General features: G+C 46.2%; 1 protein-coding gene across 1 annotated transcript in view; it reads right to left on the reverse strand.

Annotated features, from left to right (window-relative positions):
- LOC127618940 (zinc finger protein 721-like) overlaps positions 1 to 15,223 on the reverse strand; it is a 29,911-nt gene that overhangs the window by 5,985 nt on the left and 8,703 nt on the right. Inside the window, exons 6-9 of the mRNA XM_052091643.1 lie at positions 14,484 to 14,628; positions 11,916 to 11,944; positions 3,308 to 3,463; positions 2,692 to 3,211 (exon numbers count right to left, since the gene is read on the reverse strand). Coding sequence (XP_051947603.1) covers positions 2,692 to 3,211; positions 3,308 to 3,463; positions 11,916 to 11,944; positions 14,484 to 14,628 — 850 coding nt within the window. The remainder of the gene's footprint in view (positions 1 to 2,691; positions 3,212 to 3,307; positions 3,464 to 11,915; positions 11,945 to 14,483; positions 14,629 to 15,223) is intronic.

Here is a 15,223-nt window from a genome sequence, read left to right on the forward strand (position 1 = left end):
AGAACTATAGGCCCTACTGGACAGAAGAGCTTCAAGAGCTCGAGGATCAAGTCAGCATTAGCAGAAAACAAGTAGAGGAGAACCAATCTTTTGACAACAACATCACCTTGAAAGCAGCCACTGCTAAGTACAGGAGAACCTACCTCCAAGCTGCAAGATAGAGCTGGGGGGAGAAAACAGAGAAGCTGGACTTAGATAGGGACGGAAATAAACTGTGGAAGCTGATGAAAGCCATTAATGGTGAAGACACAAGGGTAGCTCCAATTACCATCTCGCAAGATCAAGAATTGCTGAGAGGAAGAAAGGCTGCCAACCTTTTCGTAGATAATTTCGAGATAGTCAACAACATCACTGTGCCTGAGGAAAGAAGGGCACAGATACAGGAGGAGAGAAGAACATCCAATGAGCTTCAGCCAGAGGAATACATGAACAAACCGTTCAACCTTCAGGAACTAGCAGATGCTATGAAAGCCTTGCATGAACGGAAATCTCCAGGGCCAGACAAAATCACCAATGAGATGCTTCTACATCTAGGCACAAGGGCAAAAACACAGTTACTGAAATTCTTCAACAACAGCTGGGTGTGGCTGGCCATATGTTCCAGTGGATCTGCCAGTACTTGAAAAGCAGGAAAGCAAGAGTCCATGTAAACGGGCAGTACAGCCGAAAGAAGACACTGAAAGGAGGAGTCCCACAAGGTGGAGTCCTCAGTCCCACCCTATTCCTAGTCTTCATCAATGACATCGTCAAGGACCTTCCTCGAAATGTCCATGGGACCATCTATGTGGACGATCTTGCACTATGGTTTTCAAAAGAGCATATCACAACAGCAAACTACAGGATGCATGAGGCACTGAAAGTTCTTGAGGACTGGACCAAGAAGTGGCTCGTCACCATCAATTCCAGAAAGACCACCTACACAATCTTTAGTCTCTCCCCAAAAGAACCGAAGGCCAACCTCAAGCTCTGCGGACAGATGCTGCAGGCTGACAATACCCCCACGTACCTTGGTGTGACCTTCGACAGGCAACTCACCTGGAAACAGCAGACAGAGACATTTGAAGCCAAAGCTAAGCTGCGGTTAGCACTCATGAAAAAGCTAACCGGCACAACGTGGGGCGCAGATACAGCGGTCCTCAAGAAGAAATACGTGGGCTGCGTCAGACCAGTACTTGAGTACAGAGCGACAGCATGGGGCACAGCAGCCAAGTCAAACTTTGACAGAGCCATCAAGGTGCAGAACCAGGTGGCAAGAATCATCACTGGTGCCATGCGGTCAACCCCATCCAAGAGCTGGAAACCATCATCGGCCTTGTGTCCATGGAAGGCAGAAGGGACACCAAACTCCTCACTCAGGCAGCCAAATTCAAAAGACTACCAAATCACCCCATGAAAGACGACTGTCCCAACCAACAAAAGGAAGACTGAAGAGAGGAAGTTTCATCCACCAGACAAGAGACTTGGAAAGGAGACACCAAGATATCCAGTACCATGAACCTAAAGATATACCCCAGTACCTTGAGAACCCAGGCTGAAGTGATGATGGAAGAACCCAGATACACTGCAGTGTTCCTGGCATTGGCAAGAATAACTCTGAGCGATGCTGAAAAGAAGTCCCTCACCATGGAACATATCCACAACTCCTACCACCTAACACAACTGGACTCATGTTTTCACTGATCAGGCTGTCAGAAGTGGTGGTACCGGAATCTAAATCAGGTACCCAGGAGGTAGAGAAGTGCGCATCTCCCTGGCCACTGGCCTCTACTCCACAAACTTCAAGGCTGAAGCAGTAGCGCTCAAGACAGGTGCAGCACACATCAACCACAGTCCATTCTCCTTTAACAACAGTGTGTTCTTCAGCAATGCAAAGTCAGTCCTACAGGCCTTGGATACTGCCAGAGAGAAAAAACTGAACAACCTGTCGTCTGTCTTGACCACCCTCTGCAGAGCCCATACAGTAGTGCTGCAACACACTAGGCAATGAAGCTGCAGACACTCTGGCAAAGGAAGGCACTAAAAGAGTGACAGGTCAACCACCTACAAAGAAGCCAAGACATCATCAAGGCAAAGCAACACAACAGGTGGCTGCAGAAGGACCCACTAAATAACTGAAATGACCCCTACCACCTGCTCTCAAGGGCAGAGCAAGTTCTCATATTTGGGCTGAGGACAGGCCACAACCAAATGAAACCAGTGTCCCTGTCAGACAGGCAGCATGAAAACAGAACATCTACTGCAGTCCTGCCCACTACATGATGGCCTCAGATGACAGATCTGGGCAGAGGAGAACACGGTGCAAAGAATGCTGCAGTGCGCGGCAACCTTTGCACAGAGAACCGGTGTGTCCATCTGAGTGATCGACAAGAAGAAGGCCAGCAAAGCAAAAATGTTGAAATACAAGTAGTATTTTTAATTTTCAAATAATTATTGCAGAATGAATAGAGTATTCGACTACTCGTGCACATCCCTACTATCTACCATTTAAAATACAATATAATTTTTTTGTTTTGTGTAAAATTGAGTAAATAAAGTGCTTTATTATTATTTGTATTTATTATGTTTGTTATTTAACTTATTTACTGTATTAAAATGTGTGATATATCGTCATCGTATTGGCCACCTGTTCTCTGGATATCAGCATCTGCCATTAAAAAACCCATATCAGTCGACCACTATGAAGAAACCTACCTGAAGAAATAAAATCATGTTCATCTCCCTGTTTGTCCTCTGCTGTGTTTTCTTCTTTTATCTCCTCCTGCTTCACTTCGATCTTCACGGTTGTCTGCAGCATCTGCTGTTCTCCAGCATTACAGACAGAAGCCAGAGACTCTGTGTAGGTTTGATCATCATGATCTCTCTGTTGTTCCTCTACTTTGATTTCTCCTCTCATCTTAATCAGTTTCCTGCAGTCCAGCAGCTTTACTGAACACATCTTCATCTTCACTGGTATCTGCATCATCTGTTGTTCTCCAGCGTTACAGACAGAAGTCAGAGACTCTGTGGAGGTTTGATCACCCTGATTACCATCAGTAGAACAGAGTAAAGTGAGCTGTGAGTCCTGTGTGTCTCTGGATCTCTGTTCAGAGAGTTTGTCCAGCAGTCGCTGTGGTGTGGACTGATCTCTGCCTCTCCACACTGAATCCTGACATTCTGTGGAGGTCCCATCAGTCACACACACTGAAGATTGACAGGAAACCTTTTCCAGCTCCTGACAAACACAACACAATCACATCGGTACCGTTCATCATATCACATCAAGTGAAATCTTTCAATCTCAACTTTAAGGATAAAATGAATGTTCAACCTGTAACCTATCATCTCTCTCCATCAGCTTTGTCTTCAGTGACGTCACCTCTTTCTGAGAGATTTCTGTGATGAACTCATCAATATCCAGCATGGACAGATCAGTTCCTACTGATTTACAGCAGATCACATCCACCTGCTCCCTCATGATGAACGTCTGAACACAAAAACATCATCATTATAATGGTCTGACATTCATCAAACCTTTGTTTTTAGTTTAATTTTAGCTTTGGGCTAATCGCCGGATACTAGCCCAAAGCAACCTTTTTTCAACATATAATCGCCTTCACTGAACTACAAACAGCCGACAGATTCAACACGCTAATATTTCAGAAATTAAACATGATATTCTGATTTTTTGGGGGGGTTTTCTCCTGAAACTGAATATTGAAAAGTTTTCCAGGGACAGTCCCAGATTTTGATGGAAATGTCCTCTTTTTTTATTGCACATTACAACAGTCTGCAAAATGAAAATACATTGCAGAAAAATCCCTTTTGAAGCCTACCGGCAACAATGTTAATTGTGTGAAATTTATTTTGATCAACAGAGGGTGCTGCTCGCTAAAGCTGCTTAAAGACATTCGTTTTCCTTTATTGCTTACTTGTTCTCGGCAGTTTTGCAAGTAAGCAATAAAGGAAAACGAATTGCCATTAAGAACTGTACCAGGGTGCCAGAGCATCATCATCATTATTAACAGCTTCGTGGTGAGGCACAAATTAGTAATGTTATAAAGAAGTTATATCGTTATGTATCATATAAAATGCATGCATTTAAAATAAGAATACACCAGTAATAATATAGAAAAATAAATGAAATGTATAATAACGTATCTACAAAGAACAACAATAAATGTAAGTCAGCACATTACAGCATAGATTACATTGTGCCTTGCAAGGAAACAAGTGACTGAAAAGCATCATCATAATCCATAAGGGTTGAAATAAAAGGTAATAATAATTAAGAAAAACAGGTCCATATGAGACACCATGAGATAACATAGAAACGGTTAGGACAGGGTTATTATTATACAATATTGAATATCTCTGTATCATGACTACAAAGTGGAAAAAATCCCCAACAATATGGGGCATGTAAGGAGGGCAATCCTCCCTTCAGAAATGAATTCCAGGCTCTGATATAATACATAAATATTTCATATGATTTCAGCTGTAATGCTGAGGGAAATGGTGGTCAAGTGAGCTCATTTCTTTTGAAATTCCTCTAACAGTTTGCCAGCAAGCAAATTAGTAGCCTACCATCTTACTTTTAGGAAAGTGCCAGGTAAAGGTGAAGGAATAGAGGAGAAGAGAAGAAATTTTAGAAGACAAGGGTATGACCAAGGGTTAGTCAAGTAAAGTTCGTTTTATATTTGACTTTCGTTTGACATTCGCGACAATACCCATTAAACTCTCTGTGCAAAACACATTTTCAATCCAAACCAACCTGGACATGCATGAATAGGTTTTCTTTGCCTAGCACAAAGCTGAATTTTAAAAGATTTTTTTTTTTCATATCAATTTTATTAGCCCTTTAAGTCAATTAAACAATTTAACCATTTGATATTATGATATCACAAAATATATTAAATGCTCTTAAAAATATCCCTTTCATGACACACGGCTCTGTTTGATGGAATTTTTATTCTATATGTTTTCAAATAAATATAGTAGTGTAAATATAAAACGTTTTGCAGTTGGTAAATCTGTTTTGCAGTTGGTTTCATGCCTCTAGTTCAAACGGTCATAGAGTTTAATGGAATTAGATTATTACAAACATTTACATTATATTTATTTGAAAACATATACAATGTAAATTCCACAAACAGAACTTTGTCATGAAAGGGATATTTTTGTGATGTCATAATATCAAATGGTTAAATTGTTTAATTGATTTATAGGGCTTGTACAATTTATATGAAAAACATATATATATATATATATATATATATATATTTTAAAATTCAGCTTTGTTCTAGGTAAAGAAAACCTATTCATGCATGTCCAGGTTGGTTTGGCTTGAAAATGTGATTTGCAAGGAGAGTTTTTAAATGGATATAGTCACGAATGTCAAATATAAAACGTCTCGTTACCTATGTAACCTCGGTTCTCTCTAGCTGAGGGAACGAGTATTGCGTAAGATAGCTTACGCTACGGGAAAGATTCATCTTTTCTGAGATACTGAAGCCAAAAAATTATCCTTAATTTTGTATCCATTGTCAACGCAGTGCAGCAACTGCAGACCTTGAGCGGGCTATCTAGCGAGCTCATTGGTTGCTCTGCGGCAACTGCTGCAGCCTATAGGCGAACTTGCGTGAACTCGCGCCCAATGAGAGGCGCCCACGCGCTCACTGTCCCAAAGCCCGCCAGAATGGGCATGGCTAGGGTGCATATAAGCGCAGTTCGCAGGCTGGAACCCTGGTTTTCATTGAATGAAGCGAAAATCGCTCGTGGCGCGAGCACGGCCGGCTACGCAATACTCGTTCCCTCATCTAGAGAGAACCGAGGTTACATAGGTAACCGAGACGTTCTCTTACGAGAGGTTCTCTCGTATTGCGTAAGCTAGCTTACGATACGGGAACCCATTGTCAACGCCATGCGCGCCAAGCATCCACTGCATGAGCCCCAGGGGGGTGGACCCGGGGGAGCCCTTGTGAGTGGGGAAATAATATTTGGCCGGCAAGAGTGCCAGTGTGTGTGTGATACATAAGCACATAGTGGGAAGGGAACGACAGAGCGGCGGTGCCGGTCTGTGTGGAATGTGTCCCATTAGTGCAGCTCACCAGGGGAGCTGTAGCGTATTAAACCGCTAGTAGTTTTGCCTGCAGGGCGGGCACTTCCAGATTGTAAAATCTGACAAAGGTGGAGGGGGAAGCCCAGCCCGCTGCCACACATATGTCCTGAATGGAAATCCCGCTGGACCATGCCCACGAGGAGGCCATGCCTCTGGTGGAGTGAGCCCTAATGCCTAACGGGCATGGCAGGTCTTTCGACGCGTACGCGGCAGCAATAGCATCCACTATCCATCTAGACAGTGTCTGTTTCGAGGTGGCGAGACCCTTGGTGCGCCCTCCGAACGAAACGAAAAGCTACTCAGCGCGTCTGAAAGAGGCGGAGCGCGCAGTATACAATCTCAGTGCTCTGACTGGGCAAAGGAGATTTGTGTCACGTTCGCTATCGGATGCTGGCAGCACCGATAGGGAAATAATTTGTGCTCTGAAAGGAGTACCGATCACCTTGGGGACATAGCCGTGTCTAGGCTTTAAAATGACCTTGGAGTCACTTGGTCCAAACTCCATACACACAGCGCTGACAGACAGCGCGTGAAGGTCTCCCACACGTTTAACTGATGACAGAGCAGTCAGAAAAACGGTTTTGAGTGAAAGGTATTTCAAATCCACGGATTCAAGCGGTTCGAAAGGGGGGGCTTTCATAGCTCGAGAACTACAGAAAGATCCCAGATAGGAACCGATGGGAGCGCTGGGGTTCATCCTTCTAGCTCCCTGAGGAAGCGGATGACCAGCTCGTTTTTTCCCCGTGACTGGCCGAGCAGGGGTTCGGCGAACGCCGCGACGGCCGCCACGTACACTTTGAGCGTGGATGGGGATCTGCCCTTATCCAACAGCTCCTGTAAAAACACGAGCAGTGACGACACCCCACATGTCTTCTCGTGGAAGGGGCTCTAGCGTGTATGATGGTGTTCATTACTCCTTCTGGCAAAGCGACGGGTAGTCGTTGATCACCCATGCGTGCAGCGCCCAGCGCTCTGGGTGGGGATGCCAGATCGTGCCGCGAGCTTGAGAGAGGAGATCTGCTCTCACTGGGATGGGCCACGGGGCTGTCAGTGACAGCTGCGTAAGCTCCAGGAACCATGTCTGATTCTCCCAGCGCGGGGCTATGAGGAGCACCGAGTGACGCTGCTTCCTGATCCTCTGCATTACCTGTGGCAATAGCGAGACGGGCGGGAAGGCGTAAAGCGGGCGGTTGGGCCAGTCCTGGGCCAGCTGCGTCCTCGCTTCGAGAAAAATACTGGGCAGTGAGAGTTCTCTTCTGACACGAAGAGGTCTATCTCTGCTCTGCTGAATATTTGCCATAATTTCTGGACTGTTTTAGTGTGCAGGGACCATTCCCCTGGGGAACATTGTCTCTGGACAGTCTGTCTGGGCCGTCGTTCAGGTGGCCTGGCACGTCGCGTCGCCCTCAGCGAGCGCAGGTGGCCCTGGGACCAACTTAGTATGCGTTTTGTCAGATGGAAGAGGTTCCTGGATCTGACACGCCCTGATGGTTTAGATAGGATACCACAGATCTGTTGTCCGAACGGACCAGGACGTGGTGACCCTGAATGACCGGGAGGAAGCGCCGCGGCGTGCATCGACCACTATCATTTCCAGACAATTTATGTGAAGGAGTTTTCCTGAACTGACCATAGGCGAAAACCGGCGAGCCCTCGCGAGACCGCGCCCCAACCCGTGTTGGACGGCGTCTGTCGAAATGACTTTTCGGCGAGATACAGCTCCCATCGTCACTCCCGCTGATACCATTCGGCCACCGTCCAAGGCTGCAGAGCTGATATACAGGTCTGAGTCACTCTGATCGGCTGGCGGCCTGTGGGCCAAGCCCGGCGAGCGCTGGTGTTTAGCCAATGCTGAAGCGGGCGCATGCGCAGTAAACCCAGCTGAAGTACTGCTGCGGCTGAGGCCATGTAACCTAGCACTCTCTGAAATTTTTTCAGAGGCGTGAGGCTGTTCATCTGAAAGGACGCGGCTGGTCGCTGAACACGGCGCGCGCGCTGTGTAGATAAGCGAGCCGTCATTGCCACTGAGTCTAGTTCTATTCCAAGGAAGGAAATTGCCTGACTGGGCTGTAGTGAGCTATTGCTCCAATTGACTGCAAGGCCCAAACTGTTCAGATGACTGAGGAGAACTGTCCTGTGAGACAGGAGCTCCGTATGTGATTGTGCCAAAATCAGCCAATCGTCCAAATAGTTCAGAATTCGCAAACCCTGACTCGCGAGGGGTGCGAGCGCTAGCGTCCATGCACTTCGTGAAAGTACGGGTGCTAAGGACAGGCCGAACGGAAGGATGGTGTATTGATAAACCTGACCGTCGAAGGCGAATCTCAAGAATGGCCTGTGACAGGGATTTATCTGAATCTGAAAATAGGCATCTTTCAGATCGAGAGAAATAAACCAGTCCCCCTGGCGCACATGCGCGAGGAGTTTCCTGATTGTAAGCATTTCGAACGGTCTTTTTGCAAGCACCTTGTTCAAAACCCTGAGATCTAATATTGGTCTGAGGCCGCCGTCTTTCTTGTGGACAAGAAAATAACGGCTGTAAAACTGACTCGCTCAGTGAAGGCGGCACTCTCTCTATGGCCCTTTTGCACAGAAGGCTTGCTATTTCTGAACGAAGCATGCAGGCTGCTTCCGTGTTCACAGTAGTTTCGAGCCGCGCCCTGAAGCGGGGCTTAACACCCATTTACATATCCCTGGGATAGCTTCCCACGCTTTGAAGCGTAACGCTAGAGGGTGAATGGCCGAGTCGCCCTGATTGCCGTACACAGCGGGCTGAACAGAATGTGTGAGCGCGCTTATTGTGCTTATGCATGACTGCTCGCAGACAGCAGGGATAGGCTGTTCTGTGAGTGACTTCCCGATTGAGGTGAATGGGGAAAGAGTCACATCTGTTAAGTGATGCGCGAGCATAGTCACGGGCACAGGACTTACATACAGAGACGTTTTTGCTGGCCGTGTGACAGAGCGGGCAGAGAATGGGCGCGCGCACGTATTCGTGAGCGCGTTTATTGAATCTAACACTCGAGCGGGCTGTGTCCGCTTTATGTGAGTGTGCTCTGATAGGGACACGGAAAGTGTAATGCTTGTGTGTAGGGGTGAACACTGGGTTGTGGGCACATTTTCTACACATAAGGCATGTCTGCTCTTTACAAGGTCTTTTTGTGTCGCAGTGAAAACGGCGTTTGAGTGCAGGCAAGCGGGTAGTAACACCGGCTTGTTGGCTGCTGAATTCACCACTGTAGTAGCCTGAGAGAAGGGGACTGACGGGGGCGAAGCTTTGACGGTGGTCCCGCCGCGGCGGGACTGAGCCGTCGTTTTTTCAACAAAGCTAGGAGGATTTCGGTTGTTCAGGTTTCAGCGCAATCTTAGGCCGAGGCCCGTGGGGGGGCGGTGGTCTACGCCGGCTGTCTGAGCGCGATCTGGGGCGGCCGCCCTGTCGGCGCTGGGAAGTCTGGCTTTGTTGAGCTGGGCGCTGTGAAGATGCTCGTGCAGGAGGCTGGTTACGTGGGCGGCCTGCAGAGGAGCTAGCGTGGCGAGGCAGGAAGAGATTCATGGCTTGGGTGGCTTTCTGGACTTCCGAAAAACGGTCAACAATGCCACTTACCGCGGAACCGAAGAGACTGGACGGAGAGAGTGGCGCGTTGAGGAACGTGGAGCGCTCAGTTTCTCCCATGTCGGCTAGCGTTAGCCACAGTTGTCTCTCGGTTATAGTCAGCGAGGCCATGCACTTCCCTATAGCTTGGGCTGCAGATTTGGTGGCGCCAAGGGGCGAGGTCCGTTGCACTCCTTAGATCTGTAACAGCCTCTGGGTGCCTGCCTCTCTCATCCCACTCCCGAAGAAGGTCTGCTTGGAGGATCTGCAAGACGGCCATGGAATGCAGAGCAGATGCGGCTTGGCCAGCGGCGGAATAGGCGCGGCCAACACAGGCGGAAGTAGTTGTGCAGGCCTTAGACAGGAGCACTGGTTTAGACCGCCATCTCGCGGAGGGCGGGAAAAGGTGTGCTGCTACCGAATCCTCGACCGGGGGGATGGAAGAGTAGCCCTTCTCGGCGGCGCCGCCCACTGAAGCGAGAGCGGTGGAGACATGGGATCGAGTCCTGGCCGAGAGAGGCGCGTTCCATGATTTAGAGAGCTCGGCGTGGAGTTCCGGCAGGAAGGGAGCAGCCCGGGCCACGGGCGCCACGCGGTGACGGCTTTGAAGAAAACAGCCGTCGAGTCTGTTGGGAGCCTGCTCAGGGGGCGGTGACCACTCGAGCCTGAGGCAGTCGACGGCCTGTGTCAGGAGGCGTATCAGTTCCCCTTTGACTCCGGTGCGGGTCCTGCTGGATTCCTGGGCCGTTGAGGAGGCTTGTGACCACTCCTCGCTGTCCGAAGCCATGATGGAACAGCAGCCTTTGTCCTCCGCCTCGCTCTCGAGGTGGCAGCAGTCGCGGCCGCTCGGCGGCAACTCGCGCGTCCCGGGGCGGGGAGGGTGAACGCGATGCTTCGAGGGAGGGGCTCCGGCGAGACAGTCGCTTCTAAAACTGGTTCCGGCAGCCTTTGGGAGCGGCACTTCTTCCGGCGCCGCGAAACAGAAGGCGGCGGCAGCTCCGGTTTTGCATACTTTGAGTCGAGCCCGCAGGGTCGACATCGGAAGCTCCTCGCAGAGGTCGCATCCGCCGTCAGCGAGGGCGAGCTCTGCATGCCCCAGTCCCAGGCAGAGAGCGCAGATGATGTGGCGGTCTCCGGCGCTGAGAGGAGCGCAGCATGAGCCGCAGGAAGTGCGAGGCATCTTTAAAAAGACGCTCGATACTCTTTTGTGAAGTTCGCTGAGGAACTTAGCTTGCTCTAAAAAAGGATACGTCGCCGGATGGCGTAGCTCGCAGGATGGCTGAAGGTGGCGAAGACGGCCGGCTTCTTCGAGCGCTGTCCACGCTTGCTAGATGCCCCTCGAACGGCGACGCGGCTTCCAGTTCAGAGATGTGAAGAGCTTCGCTGAAGAGATGAAAATCAGGGTTCCAGCCTGCGAACTGCGCTTATATGCACCCTAGCCACGCCCATTCTGGCGGGCTTTGGGACAGTGAGCGCGCGGGCGCCTCTCATTGGGCGCGAGTTCACGCAAGTTCGCCTATAGGCTGCAGCAGTTGCCGCAGAGCAACCAATGAGCTCGCTAGATAGCCCGCTCAAGGTCTGCAGTTGCTGCACTGTGTTGACAATGGATACAAAATTAAGGATAATTTTTTGGCTTCAATATCTCAGAAAAGATGAATCTTTCCTGTAGCGTAAGCTAGCTTACGCAATACGAGAGAACCTCTCGTAAGAGAACGAACTTTACCACACTGACCAAAGGCATGTGTCCCTGTGCTGTTGAGTAAGCTGCAATAGTTCCTATATTCAACCATTGTTTATGTTCGTTTAGTTCACTTTTATGCCATAATGTCATCTACTGTGTACAGTGCAGAGTAGAACAAACTCATGTAACAGAAGACATTTAAAAACGATCAACTTTTCATTGAGACATATTCATCAACAGAGTATGATATACCATAGTTCATCACATGACTACATTATCCATGGTCAAAATACATAACATCTGAACTGTCCCTGTTTTTTTTATTCCTATATAAGTAACGTGACATTTCAATATTTACCACTGAACTAGAAATGTTCCCATTTGTCATTTCAGAAATCTGGTCATCTTATTTTAAAGTGTCCTTCACAAAACTGCCACATACGGCGATAATAAGCTTCTATTACGATCATTAAAACGCCAAAGACAGAAAAACAACATGCACAAAAAATACACCGAATAAATGATGCAAAACAGTGAGCACGTACCGAACTGCCTGCTAAAACTGCGAGTTCTTCTTGAGTTTAATGGCGGATTGCAAAACAACAAATGGTGATTTCCCGCCAACTACTGGACTGGAGTGTGTTAGTCAAGCAAACACTAGACAAATCCTCAGATTATGAATGAACAAAAATATGAACAATTTTATATGTATTTTTTTTTTTTTATTATATGTTTTTTAAGTTAACACAATACAAGACAAAAACTGTGTCTGTCTTGCTCGAAATTTCAGTCATCTTTTCTTTCTTTTTTTTGTGCTGTATCAAATAAAAGTATAATTTGAATTTCTTTTCATCACTGATGTGTCTGTAAAATTATGACATCATATTTTTATGTTCCAAGAAAACGTGACAACATATGGGTTTTGAACAACAGTGGGGAATTCTCAGGGCCAGCAAAGACTTCTCTGCTGGCCTAACATGCCAAATAAATAAATATTTTTCATCCTTTCATTCCCAATCACTTTTTTGCCTATGTATTTTTAATCGATTTCCACTCTTAATTAAGAAAGATGAAAAACACAATACAAGACAAAAACTGTGTCTGTCTTGCTCGAAATTTCAGTCATCTTTTCTTTCTTTTTTTTGTGCTGTATCAAATAAAAGTATAATTTGAATTTCTTTTCATCACTGATGTGTCTGTAAAATTATGACATCATATTTTTATGTTCCAAGAAAACGTGACAACATATGGGTTTTGAACAACAGTGGGGAATTCTCAGGGCCAGCAAAGACTTCTCTGCTGGCCTAACATGCCAAATAAATAAATATTTTTCATCCTTTCATTCCCAATCACTTTTTTGCCTATGTATTTCTAATCGATTTCCACTCTTAATTAAGAAAGATGAAAAACGAAAAGTTTATCCAGTCAGAATTTATTCCTTGATGCTTGCAAGCAAAGTGTGACAACTGTTTCACAAATCACATGCCAGAACCACATGAGTCTGTGCTCCACCCCGTCAGGCCTTCAGAATTTCTTAAGAATCCCTCAACAGTGCAAATGAATGAGCAACTAAAGTCAGATTGATGTATTTGTTCTTGGTGGGTATGATCTTTAGGATATATCCCGGTTGAGGCCTTTTTGCTGGCCTTGAGTAAAGCAATCGTGCTTTAAGTGATGTATTTAATTTGAGAACAAAAAAGTAAGATCAAGCTGACTGACGAGTCGGCTGTCATCACTGCTCTTATCGCCAATGAGAATGAGATCTTTATAGATTTAACAACACAAGATGTTCTGCATGACTGTGTGAATGCTTCATTTATTAAACAGGAAAGGAGGACTGGTTTTCACTTCAAGTAAATTGGTAAGTGCTTTTTGCATTATTATAGCAACATCAGGAGTTTTCTAAGTGTAAATTAGGCTGCTGGAGCATTCAGTATCAGATCAAGTTTTGAAAAGTTGTGCTGCGCTCCATTCAACTTGGGAAGTCGGATTTTACAACTTCCCACTAGGAAAAGTGCAATGGATGCACCTTGAAGTCAGAATTACAACTTGTAGACTCGTGCAGATATTCACAACTCCGATGCAGGTGAATGATGTCACACAAACATGTCGAAACTCAGGGAGATATACAAAGTGATAAACACTTTAAGAAATATTGCTAAGTTTCTTTCCACATTACATGATATTACAGTTTTTTCTGATTGCTTAAGCACATTTTTTGTAACTATTGGCCATTTTTGCAAAACTCTACACACAAATAAGAAAACCTTTCACCCAATTATCAAAACATTGTAGTTCTCTTGCAAAAGTGAACACAGCTAGATTAACTCTTCACACCTTCGTAAAAATTGTGTTTTCGTATCAAACAGTAAACACAAGCCATCATCTACTAAGCACACAATGTGCCAACTACACACTGATGGTATGAATACAAAACACATCTGGCTTTTGCTTGCTCTGTGTACAGATGTCAATTTGAGGTCATACTTTTGTCATAGTGTCATGTAAACATACAAGGATCCAAACTTCAAGTATTGGTGTTTATTCACACTCATCAAAACCAAGACAAAGTCAGAACACAAAATAGTAATTTCACAAAAAAAAAAAAAAATAAAAAAAAAAACAATCAGCCTACATCATGTCGTCTTTCTGGGTCCGGCCACATCGCATGCGATATCCTCCAGTCCAAGGCACCGGGGAAAATATCTCCTTGAATGCCGTATCCAGGCCTGACATGATGCCTGGTCAATATCTCCACATGCCTCCTCCATTGCCAGTAAAAGGGCTACCTGTTGATGAGGATGACGGTCGTACACTTTCCAGCGCCAGGCAGAGAAGAACTCCTCGATGGGATTTAAGAATGGAGTATGGAGGGAGGTTGAGTGCCATGAAGAATGGGTGGTCTGTAAACCAGTTGCGGACCAAAGCAGCCCTATGGAAACTAACATTGTCCCATATGATGACATATCGGGTATGCTCTGGTCTCTGAACAGTGAGCATGTCATGTAAGGTGTCCAGGAATGCAATAATGTGTGCAGTGTTGTATGGGCCTATGGTTGCATGATGGTGAACAACACCATTTTGGCTTATAGCTGCACACATGGTTATGTTACCACCACATTGTCCTGGGACATTGATGATGGCACGGTGTCCAATAATGTTCCTGCCACGTCTCCTGGTTTTACTGAGGTTAAAACCGGCCTCATCTACAAAAAGTAGCTCATGTCCCATGGCATCTGCTTCTAGTTCCATCACTCTCTGGACAAGACAAAACAAATGCAACACATCAGGCCCATGCACAGCACTACAGTATGCACTTCCAAATTCAGAACCAGTGACACTATAGCTTACCTGCACATAGTCATATCGCAGTTGCTTTACACATTCTGTGTTTCTCTCGAAAGGAACTCTGTAAATTTGCTTCATTCTTATTCTGTGGCGCGCAAGTACACGACTTAGTGCAGAAATGCTTACACTGTATATTTTGAAAGATGGTGTCATTATCAATTATGCGCTGCTGTATTTCACGCAGTCTTATTGCATTATTGGCAATCACCATGTTCACTATATGGGTCTCTTGCTCTGGAGTGAACATTCTTCCTCTGCCCCCAACATCTGGACGTCTAGCAATTCTGTAAAGTAACATTTTCAGTATTTTTGCATGTATGGTACTGTTGTGTTTCTCATTAGAGTATGGCAGTGCTACAAAGTACTTACCGATTCTTATTTCGAAATGTCCTAATGATGCTTGCCACAGTGTAGCGGCTCAAATTAGGCTGAACCCGTTGGCCAGCTTCCCTCAGGGTCATCCCATGGTTGATGACATGGTCCACTATTGTAGCTCTGATGTCAT

Source organism: Xyrauchen texanus, chromosome 25 (genome assembly GCF_025860055.1).
Source record: "Xyrauchen texanus isolate HMW12.3.18 chromosome 25, RBS_HiC_50CHRs, whole genome shotgun sequence".
Classification (NCBI taxonomy): Eukaryota; Metazoa; Chordata; class Actinopteri; order Cypriniformes; family Catostomidae; genus Xyrauchen; species Xyrauchen texanus.